This window comes from Lithobates pipiens, unplaced genomic scaffold (genome assembly GCF_037356315.1).
Source record: "Lithobates pipiens isolate NorthernLeopardFrog02 unplaced genomic scaffold, aLitPip1_a1.2 Scaffold_52, whole genome shotgun sequence".
NCBI lineage: Eukaryota > Metazoa > Chordata > Amphibia > Anura > Ranidae > Lithobates > Lithobates pipiens.
The window spans coordinates 1,218,056-1,231,551 of record NW_027507875.1 but is presented as its reverse complement, the minus strand read 5'-3'; the positions used below and the strand labels follow the sequence as shown (position 1 = coordinate 1,231,551).

General features: G+C 44.7%; 1 protein-coding gene across 1 annotated transcript in view; it reads right to left on the bottom strand.

The window, feature by feature from the left end:
* Positions 1-2,180: 2,180 nt before the first annotated feature.
* LOC143957213 (G-protein coupled receptor 37-like 1) overlaps positions 2,181-13,496 on the bottom strand; it is a 295,634-nt gene continuing 284,318 nt past the window's right edge. The window contains exon 3 of the mRNA XM_077467356.1: positions 2,181-3,447. Coding sequence (XP_077323482.1) covers positions 2,677-3,447 — 771 coding nt within the window. The 3' untranslated portion in view covers positions 2,181-2,676. The remainder of the gene's footprint in view (positions 3,448-13,496) is intronic.

Below are 13,496 nucleotides of genomic sequence, written 5' to 3'. Positions count from 1 at the left end.
TTTACTAATCTTGTAGTGAGATAGGCGCGCACCTCTGGCAGCTGGTTATTGGTAGAAGAATAGGTTATTTGGTTCACTGTTTTGCAAAATTCTTTTTTCACAATTTATTATATTCATCAGCGTGGAAGGGTTTATACATTGAGTTATACAACCAATCTCACCTCTGAAAGGTCAGCCATAAACAGTTTGAATCTTGGCCAGTTCAGCAGGAACATGCTAAGATTCAAATGTATGGGTAGGCTGAATGTACCCAAGTTGATTTGGGTACAACCAGTCTACTGGATTTTACATATGATTATCATTAGTGGCTGCTATAGCCACTACCAATAATCAGCAATAATCTTATTCCGGTTGGGAAAGCTTCCTCTGGCTTCCCCGCATTGTAGGAACTCGTGGTTGCAGGAAAGAAATGTGCTCCCTGCCTGTATGGCCTGCCTAACTCTTGCTCCCTCCTTGTCCATAGTCCTTCCCCTATCTTATCTCACTAATTATACAAGTTTCCATTGCTGCAGATGTCTGTGTGCTTTTTTTTGCTCAGATTTTTTTATTTATGTTTTTTTGGTGTTAGATGGTAGGTGTTTTGGTGTTAGGCTTGCTATACGCGCTATTGTATTATGGGAGATTTCCCCACTGTCAATATACACTGATCACTGTGGTCAGCTTCAACTAGTGGCAGTGATTGAACAAAAAAAAACTGACAGGCTGATTGTACCAAAGTCAATTAATAGATCGACTTCAGTACAACCAGTTTGCCCATAGATGGATTGAAATTTGAATTTCGATCCATCTATGGCCAGCTTTAATACTGCTTGGACCTTGAAGAGGGGTACACCCTGAAAGTTTGTCATGGAAATGTGGATGTTAATGCAAATAAAGAAAAGTAGTCATGGACAGTACCCAATTGTTTTTTGTTGCAAGTGCACTAATATGGATACAGTCACTTCAAGCATGTTTTCTAGCAAAAACACTATGTGGTCTATAGTGTTGGTAAAATATATATACAGTAACAGCATTGTTAGTTTAAAAAAATATTTTCAAACTATCAGTTACGTTTTGCTTATCCTTAAAGCGGAGGTCCACCCTAAAATGGACCTTCCGCTCATCGGATTCCTCCCCCCCCTCCGGCGCCACAATTGGCACCTTTCAGGGGGGAGGGGGGTGCAGTTACCTGGATAATCCAGGTAACTGCACCCACTTCCGGGCTAGCTCTCTGCGGAAAGGGGCGTACATTACGCCCCTTTCCGCAAGTGCCCGCCCCCTTCCGCAAGTGCCCCGCTGCCTGCTGGGAAACACACAGATCCCAGAGGCAGCGGGGACCGTCCTCATTGCGCAGTGTGGCTCGCGAATGCGCAGTAGGGAACCGGGAAATGAAGCCGAAAGGCTCCATTTCCTGATTCCCATACCCAAGATGGCGGCGGCAGCACTCGAGTGTCGATCTAGAGATCGGCTTCGGGTGCCGACATCGCGGGCGCGCTGGACAGGTAAGTGTCACTATTTTAAAAGTCAGCAGCTGCAGTATTTGTAGCTGCTGACTTTAAAAAAAAAAAAAACGCGGAGTCCCGGCGGACTCCCGCTTTAAAGTAGTAGTAAACCCTGCTTGGTCATTTTTACCTACAGGTAAGCCTTTTATAGTGGAAAGTGAATATCTCCTAAACGTACACTCTTTAGTAGATATTAACCCTTCATACCTGATGGAACCTCAGAGCTTCGTGCAGGAACCAATGGCTCCCGTGCGCATGTGCGGGAGTGACATCATTGCGGTTCTCACCAATCACATAGCGCAAACTCGGAAAAAAGACAGAGGAACATGTCAGCCCTCTCAGCAGTGGCATTACAGTGCTTGAGGGTTTCATTCCAAGGCACGTATTTCATAATGTGCTAGTATGTGATGCATACTAGCAATTTTTGCCATTGCTTTGCATGTTTTTCTTTTTTCTTTTCAATGTCTGCGGTTTACAATAACCCTTTCCACAAATATTGTTTTTAATATAAAAATCACCTTCAACCCATAAGAACTTTGTGCCGAAAGCTGGCCATATATGATTTCATTTATTTTCGTTCAACCAAAAAAATGATCCGATTACCCCATCCACACATTTAAGGTGGATGAGGGAATCCTTTCATCAGAATACAATGATCAGTGCTGCCTGATCTAGCAGTCATTTTATTACAATCCATCAGACTATTTAACTTATTTTTATTTGGAAGGCATGTTCATAAGATGTCAAGGTTTAATATCAACGAATTTGGCATGAGCTGAGTGTATTTTCCTTTACATCAGCACATATTTTACATATTTATATTTGTATATTCTACATTCAGCTTTAACTGAACTCCCTCTTAACTACCCAGCATACAACACGATACTAGCATGAATGTAGTAACCTATTAACACAGAAGTTGCTTCACCTTTGTACAATATACAAGGTGCACTATATAAACCGTCTTCGTCTTTCTTATTTTCTCTAAAGATCCACCATACAATAGTAAATCTTTATACTTTTCCACCTGTTGTATGTGTAATAAATATATATAGATAGATAGATAGATAGATAGATACATATGTGTATAATTCACAACTAGAAAATTAGTGAGTAGCCTTTTTATATATTTTGGGTAATTTTAAGTCAGTAATGAGTGAACTCTGATACTAATTCTTATACCTTCGGTCATCTATTAACATGGCGTTCCAAACTGTAATTCTGAATCATTTGTACACTTAGGGATAGTTAATATTTCCAGTTTGCCAGTAATCTCCTCAGCATTATATACAGATCCTGCTTTAGGCTCACTATCACAACAACAGCAACAACAATTCAGGAACGCCTGTCCTAATGGTTTAGAAATGCACAAGAGTAAAACAGGTGTAACTGCACACTTTAAAAATAGGAAAAATTGAGTGATAAGCATCAGTAGATTATGAGGGACATCAAAGCTAGTGTAGCTAAACAAGATGTTTGTAACATTTTCTGGCAAAATACATATGCTATACACTATAGCTAAACCTGCAACTATCCAACTCAGCTGGCATTGGCTCTGAAAATTTTTTATGTTCTTTGTGTTTCCGACAATTCTCAAAGTTACTAGTAATGAAGTCATTGTGAAAAGAAGTGGCAGGCAGAAGTAGCAGCCCAGAAACCACCACATACGAGCATGCTTATAAGTAAGAACCAGTGAGTACAAAACTGGAGAGAGTTCAGAGGACGGGTCCATGATACAAGAGTCAACTATCAGGCCAGATGTTGGAGAACGCTCCTGATGGAGTTGCCACAGAAAAATTTCAGGAAGAGCAAGTGTCAATGAGCCAATCCAGATAACAGATATCTTTCCTAATATAGACTGACACTGCTCTTCTGGCTTTGAGGAAAATTGGGAAGATGTTATTGACTGGAAACGATCAATACCCAGAGCACAAAGCGAGAATGTGGAGACTCCAAATGAAGAAACCTGTAAAAATAAGAAAAAAGACATGAGCATGCTGAAAAAATATGCCAAGGGTGTATCTTATAAAGAAAATCCACAAGCTGTCTTAAAGCAAATACTGCAGCTGCTGACTTTTAAAATAGTGACACTTACCTGTCCAGCGCGCCCGCGATGTCGGCACCCGAAGCCGATCTGTAGATCGTCTCTCGGGTGCTGCCGCCGCCATCTTGGGTATGGGAATCAGGAAATGGAGCCTTTCGGCTTCACTTCCCGGTTCCCTACTGCGCATGCGCGAGCCGTGCTGTGCAATAAGGACGGTCCCCGCTGCCTCTGGGATCTGTGTGTTTTCCCAGCAGGCAGCGGGGCACTTGCGGAAAGGGGCGGGCAATTGCGGAAAGGGGCGTAATATACGCCCCTTTCTGCAGAGAGCTATCCCGGAAGTGGGTGCAGATACCTGTACTGTACAGGTATCTGCACCCCCTCCCCCCTGAAAGGTGCCAATTGTGGCGCCGGAGGGGGGGAGGGTTCCGATGAGCGGAAGGTCCACTTTAGGGTGGACCTCCGCTTTAAGAAACTGCATGTACACTTACTCTATGCAAACGGGGCAAACACAAATGTTATTAGGCTAGTCTCCATCCAGATCAAATGATTTTCATTCACACAAAATAGAATGCATCGGGAAAATACCACATTATGGCCACTAAATGTAGCCGACGATCATTGTAAAAAGGTATTACTTTCCTATGGCAATTAGCTCTATCTAGTGGCCTTTTTCTTGCACACATTTAAAGAAATCATTTTATGTCTGAAGTTTAGATAAAATTCCCCAAAATTCCCCAAACAACATTTAGTTTCCTGAAAGTAGAATCCCTGGAAAATAAGGGCTCATGCACACTTGGTATTTATCCCAAACGCATGAGGTTTTTTTGGTGCAAGCAGAAGGAACAGGCGCATCATCATACACCCTGGCGCTTGCAGCCTGTAAATGCCTATGAGAATTATACAGCTGCTGCAGATGGACAGGGCTGGATGGTGCTACTAAGCCCTCATGTAGGGATGAGCCAAACACCCCCCGGTTCGGTTCGCACCAGAACTTTCGAACGGACCGAAAATTCGTGCATACCTTGGAACCCCATTGAAGTCTATGGGATTCGAACGTTCAAAATAAAAAGTGCTAATTTTAATGGCTAATATGCAAGATATTGTCCTTAAAAGGGTTTGGGGACCTGGCTCCTGCCCCAGGGGACATGGGTCAATGCCTAAAATGTTTTTAAAAATGGCAGTTTTTTCGGGAGCACTGATTTTAACAACGATTAAAGTGAAAAAAAAGTGAAATATTCCTTTAAATATCGTGCCTGGGGGTGTCTATAGTATGCCTGTGAAGTGGTACCTGTTTCCCATGTTTAGAACAGTCCCTGCACAAAATGACATTTAACAGAAAAAAAGTCATTTAAAACTGCTTGCGGTTTTAATGTAATATCTGGTTCCGGCAATATGGATGAAAATCATTGAGAAAAAAGGCATGACCATGCACCTTACCGCTGACTGCCCTGTCCAGCGAGGCAAGGAATCGCCTTCCGTGAGAAAAAATTGCATTGTTGGACCTGCCACTGAGGAACCGCACATTGCACAAACTCACGGAAGGGGGCCGGGTCTACCAACTGAAAAGGCAGCAGTTGAAGTGCTAGCAATTTAGCCAAGCTAGCATTCAACCGCTGGGCATGTGGATGGCTGGGAGTGAACTTCTTTCTACGGTCCAGAAGCTGGGGCAGAGAAATTTGCCTGCTACAATCAGACGTGGGTGTACTGCTAGCAGAGTGCCCGCAAGCACTTGGCTGTGGCACACCTAATTTTACACCTTCATTCCTCTCAGCGCAGGTTTCAGAGAGGACTGAAGGTCTAGTGGGGTTGGAGATCCCAGCTGATGAGGAGCAAGGAGAGGTCCGCTTTGTTCTTTGGTGTCGGTCTTTGAGGTAAGCTTGCCAACGAGCTGCATGGCACGTCAACATATGTCTGGTCAAGCATGTGGTGCCCAAGCGGCTGAAGTTTTGGCCACGCGAGATACGCTCGAGACATGTTGCAAATAGCAGCAGTGCGATCTGATGCACTTGCCCCAAAAATGCCCATACCAAAGAACTTTTAGAATAAGACGCAGAGGCAGCGCCCTGCACAGGCGGAGCTCTGCCGTGTGATTTAAGTCGGTGTGCTGCCCCTAAGCTGGCCCCCGGAGGGCATCCTGCCTCATTGGAGATGTACCTCCTTCTTCTCTCTCCTACCAGGCACCCACGTGGAGTCAGTGCCCTCATCATCCCCTACCTCTTCATCACTGGAGCAAACCTGGCAGTATGCTGCAGCTGGTGGAACATGACTGCTAGATTGCTGTCCTTCTTGAACATCCCTCTCTCTGCGCTCATGCTACTGCCTTCCTCTAGCTGAGTATCATCATCAGAGCCTAGAAAACACTGGGCATCCTCCTGGAGCATGTACCCAACACTGTGCTCAAACAGTTCGGGTGACTCCTCAGGAGGACGTGGTGGGTCTAGGGAAGGAGTCACTGATGATGACATTGAGACGAGGGAAGAGGATGCGTTGGCAGCTGCTTTGCTAGTACCCTAAACCTGGGTGAGAGAGGATGAGGAGGATGAAGAGGGCTTGGTCATCCACTCTACCAAGTCTTCGGCATGATGCGGCTCAACATGTCCAGCTGCCAAAAATAAGGACAAGCGTGTCCCATGGCCATGTGCTGATAATGATGTACTGCGTCCATGACAAGCACTGTTGTCTCTAGACACAAAGCCTGCTTGCCCTCTTTTATTGGCTCGTGCCTGTCTGCCTCTCCTTGTTGGCCTTCCAAACATAATGGCCTGCAGGGAGATGGGAAAACCAGCAATTGGGTAGTGTATATTGTGCTGGAGGCACAAAACACCCACGCACTCCTGCAGATGCCTTTATTATAGAACAGCAGAAATAAAGTGCAGATACAGGTGTATACTGTGCTGTGCTGGAGGCACACAACACCCACTAACTCCTGCAGATGCCTTTATTATAGAACACCAGCAATAAAGGGTAGACATAGGTGTATACTGTGCTGTGCTGTAGGCACACAACACCCACTATCTCCTGCAGATGCCTTTATTATAGAACACCAGCAATAAAGGGTAGACATAGGTGTATACTGTGCTGTGCTGGAGGCACACAACACCCACTAACTCCTGCAGATGCCTTTATTATAGAACACCAGCAATAAAGGGTAGACATAGGTGTATACTGTGCTGTGCTGGAGGCACACGACACCCACTAATTCCTGCAGATGACAGATGGCTCAATTAGAGAACAGCAATAAAGGGTAGATACAGGTGTATTCTGCGGTGCAGGCACACAGACAACACCCAGTCACCCACTAACTCCTGCGGATGGCAGATGGCTCAATTAGAGAACAGCAACGAAGGGTAGATACAGGTGTATTCTGCTGTGCAGGCACACAGACAACACCCAATAACTCCTGCAGATGGCTCAATTAGAGAACACTCAGAACAGCAATGAAGGGTAAATACAGATGTATTGTGTGGTGAAGGCACACAGACAACATCCACTAACTCCTGCAGACGCCGGAACACTACACAAGGCTGCCGTGCTGGCGGCCTTATATAGTGTGGGGCGTGTACTACACAGCCTGAGCTATAATTAGCCACAGGCATCCTGCCTGTGGCCAATCATGGCTCTCCTCGCTGCCGGCGCTGTGATTGGGCAAGCATGCGGGGTCACAGTGCATGCTTGGCCAATCATGAGCCAGCAATGCACTGCGATGGCACAGTGCATTGTGGGCCGTGAGCGTCACGGGAATTTGGCACGAACGGCCCACAGAGTGGACGAGAGAGAACGGGCGAACAGCCGGTGTTCGAGTCGAACGTGCGTTCAACTCGAACACCAAGCTCATCCCTACCCTCATGCATCAGGACTAAATGGCCAATGTAAATGGGGCAGTGTTGCCAACCTACCACATTGAAATTTACTGACACGACAAAGTGTACTACTAGCACAGCCAAGTTTTTACTGACAACTCCAAAAGTTACAAAATTACAGTTTTAAGTGCAAACTTCCATATTTAGGCTACAAACAAGTACAATATGCAATTAGCAATATGATTTAAGGTAGATATTGAGAAAAAAAAGATATTTCTTATTTTATTTTCTATATAGTAAGTAAGTAACTCAGGGACAGAACTCTGTAGGGCAAGAATGAGCAGGCAGACACATGTGAAATTGACTCTCACAGTGACACTGATAGCAGTGTGCAGCAGCATAAACTCGCCAGCCACTTTATTAGATACACCTTGCTAGTACTGGGTTGGATCCCTTTTGCCTTCAGAGCTGCCTTAATTCTCTGTGGCGTAGATTCAACAGGGTGTTGGAAACATTTCTAAGTGATTTTGGTCCATATTGACATGATAGTATCATGCAGTTGCTGCAGATTTGTTGGCTGCATATCCATGATGCGAATCTTCCGTTTCACCACATCCCAAAAGTGCTCTGTTGTATTGATATCTGTTGACTGTGGAGGCTATTGGCGCACAGTGAACTCATTGTCATGTTCAAGAAACCATGAGGTGATTTGAGCTTTGTTAGTGCATTATCCCGCTGGAAGTAGCCATCAGAAGATGGGTACATTCTAGTCATAAAGGGATAGCCATGGTCAGCAGCAATACTCAGATAGTCCGCAGAGTTTAAATGATGCTCAGGGGCCCAAAGTTTGCCAAGAAAATATCCCCCACATCAATACACCACAACCATCAGCCTGAAACATTGATACAAGGAAGGATGGGTCAATTCTTCATGTTGGAGGTGCGTGGCCGGAATGTGAGCCGGAGAAGACGTGTGCCTCCAGAGCTCCGTGCACATCCGCTTAAAATACCTAAATTCCTCGCTCTGTCACTGCCGAAAAGACACCCCTCTGCCTCCCACAGAGCTCTGGATCCTCCGAAGGCAGCGATTATGTCCGCAAAAGGCCGGTGTAAGTCTCTGAAAAATCCAAAACAGCAGCGCTCGGGAAAGGGGCAGGCCGCGGACTCCCCAGGAGCCATTTTGCCCAATACCTCCGGAGCACAGCATGGACGAGAGACACAGCCAAGCCCAGTGAAATCACCTGTAGCCATGGAGTCTCCTGCTCTAGAACAGGACATTCCTCTGTCCCCTACATTATTAACGGCAGCACTGGACACTATTACGAAACCTATCCTAGAGGCCATAGAAGGTTTTAAAACTATGCTGATGGTGCGGGTAGAACACATGGCATCTGAATGCACATTGATCCGCCATGATTTGGACAAGACCAGGGGGCGGCTGTTGAAGGCAGAGGGCCGGATTGAAGAGGTGGAAGATCAGTACGGGTCTCAGGCTGCACAGATAGCGGAGTTACATTCGGTGGTGAGGTCTCTAGTCCATAAAGTGGACAATGCCATAAATAGAAAAAAGGGAAAAAAAAAACTGCGCTAAGGTAAAATATATAGAAATGTGAATATACAAGATGTGAAAAAATATGTGAAATATATTATGAGATGAAGGTATTCAGCTGCGGCTCAAATGTGTCACATAAATACAGGATGAATAAAACAAAAAAATCATAAGCCGCGCTAAACAAATGCTAGCAACTAAAAAGGCAATGTGTAATAATATTAGAATAAATATTATACAGGGTATAGCTACCCTATATGTATACGTGATGCAAAGCACATATGTGTAAATATATCAAAACCAGAACCTAGCTAGTATGATTTAACATATACATATACAGTAAGGTTTTTTAACATAAACCTCTAAACAACTTAAACACCCAGTGTGCATAAATAAGTCCGTGTATAAGAGCCGCCAAAATGGTTGACGTAAAACTGTACATAGGAATCTTCTATAGATAAACCACAATATTCCTAGAGGTTCACTGTTAAATCCAAACTTGAAAACGTTGTGTTCAATCCACCACCAACATATGGTAAGGTTTACTGCTTACCAGATAGATATGACCCCCCACTACAGAGGGTCACATGAAGCTTTATGGAATTAAACGCCACTTCCAGCCAAGGGGGGGGGGGGGGGGGTTTCCTCGATATCCTCCTGATTCCACTGCTCCAACAGATCTCAAAAAGGGGACTCACTCCCAGATGCTTCACTTTGAAGTCCAAAGGAAGAACTCAAAGGCAGGGGCGCCAAAGATCATAAAAGGAAAAAGAGGGGCTCGAGATAGTGTAAAACCCTTTATTTGTAAAGATAAAAAAAGTAAAAATGCACTTACAAGTATATAAAAGAAAATAAGCCTTAAGTCTGTGGCGCCGGCCGGACGCACACACAGACCCGTTCTCCTGGAGCCCGTCACAAACACGAGGTGATAAGTAGCGTACCGTTCAGCCCTACGCGTTTCGCAACAAAATTGCGTCATCCAGGGGCACGAGCGGCACGCTGTGTCACCTCCATTTATATGTCTCCAACCATCCAAACCTCACTTTGGGCACCTGGCTTTTTCCCGCCAAACCAAGCCTCATCCTGATGTCAGTACCTGATTCGTCAGGCACTGACCCCAACGACCAATCTGGGAACTAATCCCACCCCGATGAACGCCCCCATAATCAACCAATCATATTAGTCTTAATAATCAGCCAAATCATGTCAGGACAGGTGATCCAATGTGTGTAAAAATACTGGTCAATGGTATCTATTATATCTTTGGCCTATATATCAATCCACATAGGTACATACCTCTATTATGGCAAAGGTAATGGAGAGGAAGGGAAGAAAGTAAATATGGGACGCCATGGTGTGTATATCTACCGCCCCACTTCCGGTTCATGACCCTCCCGAGTAACCAAGCCTCGCTGTCAATCTCCTATGACTTCCGGTCCAACAGAACCTGATACGCCATTTAGTGGTAGTGAAGTACACATAAATACACATGTGTACTTCACTACCACTAAATGGCGTATCAGGTTCTGTTGGACCGGAAGTCATAGGAGATTGACAGCGAGGCTTGGTTACTCGGGAGGGTCATGAACCGGAAGTGGGGCGGTAGATATACACACCATGGCGTCCCATATTTACTTTCTTCCCTTCCTCTCCATTACCTTTGCCATAATAGAGGTATGTACCTATGTGGATTGATATATAGCCCAAAGATATAATAGATACCATTGACCAGTATTTTTACACACATTGGATCACCTGTCCTGACATGATTTGGCTGATTATTAAGACTAATATGATTGGTTGATTATGGGGGCGTTCATCGGGGTGGGATTAGTTCCCAGATTGGTCGTTGGGGTCAGTGCCTGACGAATCAGGTACTGACATCAGGATGAGGCTTGGTTTGGCGGGAAAAAGCCAGGTGCCCAGAGTGAGGTTTGGATGGTTGGAGACATATAAATGGAGGTGACACAGCGTGCCGCTCGTGCCCCTGGATGACGCAATTTTGTTGCGAAACGCGTAGGGCTGAACGGTACGCTACTTATCACCTCGTGTTTGTGACGGGCTCCAGGAGAACGGGTCTGTCTGTGTGCGTCCGGCCGGCGCCACGGACTTAAGGCTTATTTTCTTTTATATACTTGTAAGTGCATTTTTACTTTTTTTATCTTTACAAATAAAGGGTTTTACACTATCTCGAGCCCCTCTTTTTCCCTTTATGATCTTTGGCCCCCCTGCCTTTGAGTTCTTCCTTTGGACTTCAAAGTGAAGCATCTGGGAGTGAGTCCCCTTTTTGAGATCTGTTGGAGCAGTGGAATCAGGAGGATATCGAGGAAACACCCCCCCCCCCCCCTTGGCTGGAAGTGGCGTTTAATTCCATAAAGCTTCGTGTGACCCTCTGTAGTGGGGGGTCATATCTATCTGGTAAGCAGTAAACCTTACCATATGTTGGTGGTGGATTGAACACAACGTTTTCAAGTTTGGATTTAACAGTGAACCTCTAGGAATATTGTGGTTTATCTATAGAAGATTCCTATGTACAGTTTTACGTCAACCATTTTGGCGGCTCTTATACACGGACTTATTTATGCACACTGGGTGTTTAAGTTGTTTAGAGGTTTATGTTAAAAAACCTTACTGTATATGTTAAATCATACTAGCTAGGTTCTGGTTTTGATATATTTACACATATGTGCTTTGCATCACGTATACATATAGGGTTGCTATACCCTGTATAATATTTATTCTAATATTACACATTGCCTTTTTAGTTGCTAGCATTTGTTTAGCACGGCTTATGATTTTTTTGTTTTATTCAATGCCATAAATAGGCAAAGTCGTAATAATATCTGCGTGGGCTGAGGGCTCCCGGCCAGCTGTATTTGCTGAATCATTATCTAACAGCCTGCTAGGCCTGCCAGATGCATGGTGAAAAGGGCTCATAGAGTCCCTACGGGCTGTCGACCTGAAGGTGCCTACCCACGGCCATTGTTGGTGCAGTTCTAGAATTTTTGGGACAGAGATATTATTTTGCAAGAGGCCCGGAAACATCCAGAACTGCCTTATGAGAACACCAAGGTGATGCTTTTCCTGGATTTTTCAGCCGAGCTCCAGAAACGTCACAGATTCTTCAATGGGGTGAGACGCAGGCTGAGAGAAAAGGATATAAAACATAACATGTTATACCCAAGCCGGCTACGAGTCCCTCACATGGGCACGGTTTGATTCTTTCACACACCTATTGAGACCAACGATTGGATCGCCGGTCAATGAGTCAAGATGCTGCTATGTCAACGGTTGGAGTCTGTTTTTTCCTTCTTAACTGCAAGTGCGGGACTGTTTTTTCCTCATCCTGTGCCTTTCTGGGGGAAGGGGTGCCCCTCTGCCCCCTTATCAGGATGGGGGAGGCTTGGAGATGATACCCTTACACATGAAACTAATTAGTTATTTGCTTACTCCCAGCACACCCTGCACATTAACGGTCCCCACAGATAACTTCTGTTGAGCTTGGATGTTCCCTGATGGACAGAACGATCCCACTCCTCTCAATTGGGGGAATGCAATGTATCCACTCTGAAGGCACGGAGCGACAAAGGCACGGACGATAATGTCTTCCAGACTGACGGACTCAGGAACCTCTTTTTTCACTTTTTTTTTCTGTTTTGTTTTGACCTCTTTTCCTGGTCACGTTCTCCTAATGTTCGGAGACAAGTTTTGGGAACAAGCTGGGTGTATATTTTTTTTCTTTGTTTTTTTTAACACCGCAGCAGGGGGTTGCAAAGGACTTGGGAACTTTTTTCAACAAATGTGCAATATTTCATGTTGGGCCTCTGGTAACAGGTGTACTTTGATGCATGTACAAAATATGGGTATATCTTGGTCACACTTACTGATGCTTATGGTATATAGTAATCTATATAGTCTGATAATATATGATTATGGCAGGGGTCAATTGTTAATGTGGTGTCATGGAATGTCCGAGGCTTAAATGATAAGTTCTGCAGGGCCTTGTTGTTCCAATACTTGAAACCGATCAAACTACAGGTGGTGTTCTTGCAGGAGATGCATTTGGATGGGAGCATGGTACTGTCCTTGTGCAGATCTTGGATCCAGCGTGTGTTGCATGCCAAATACTCCACATACGCCAGAGGAATTGCTATTTTAATCAGCAAGATGGTGCTCTGTACCATTCATCAGGTCATATCTGACCCTGGAGGTCGGTTTCTAATTGTTGTTGCTGAATTATATGTGCAAAAAAAGGTTGAATCCGGGTTGGCTGGAGGTAGAGTCAGTGTCCTCTCAGGTGGCACCGCATGTCACTGGTTACTGGGAGGATAATCTTGAGTCAGCTAATTTACCTGTTGTGTGGGATGCCTTCAAGGCATGTATGCGGAGACAGTACATATTGGCCATTAAACAGGCACGTAAAATTTTCAATAGTAAAACCCAAGAACTACAAGATGTAGAGAGGGCACATGAACTAACTCATGAAAATAACCAATGTTAGATGTTACCTACCTAGAGCTATCACATATATCCTGGGCAAGGAGTCCATCTTTGAACAGGGTGATAAAAATGGGAAGTTAAAGCGGGAGTCCGCCGGGACTCCACGTTTTTTTTTTTTTTTTT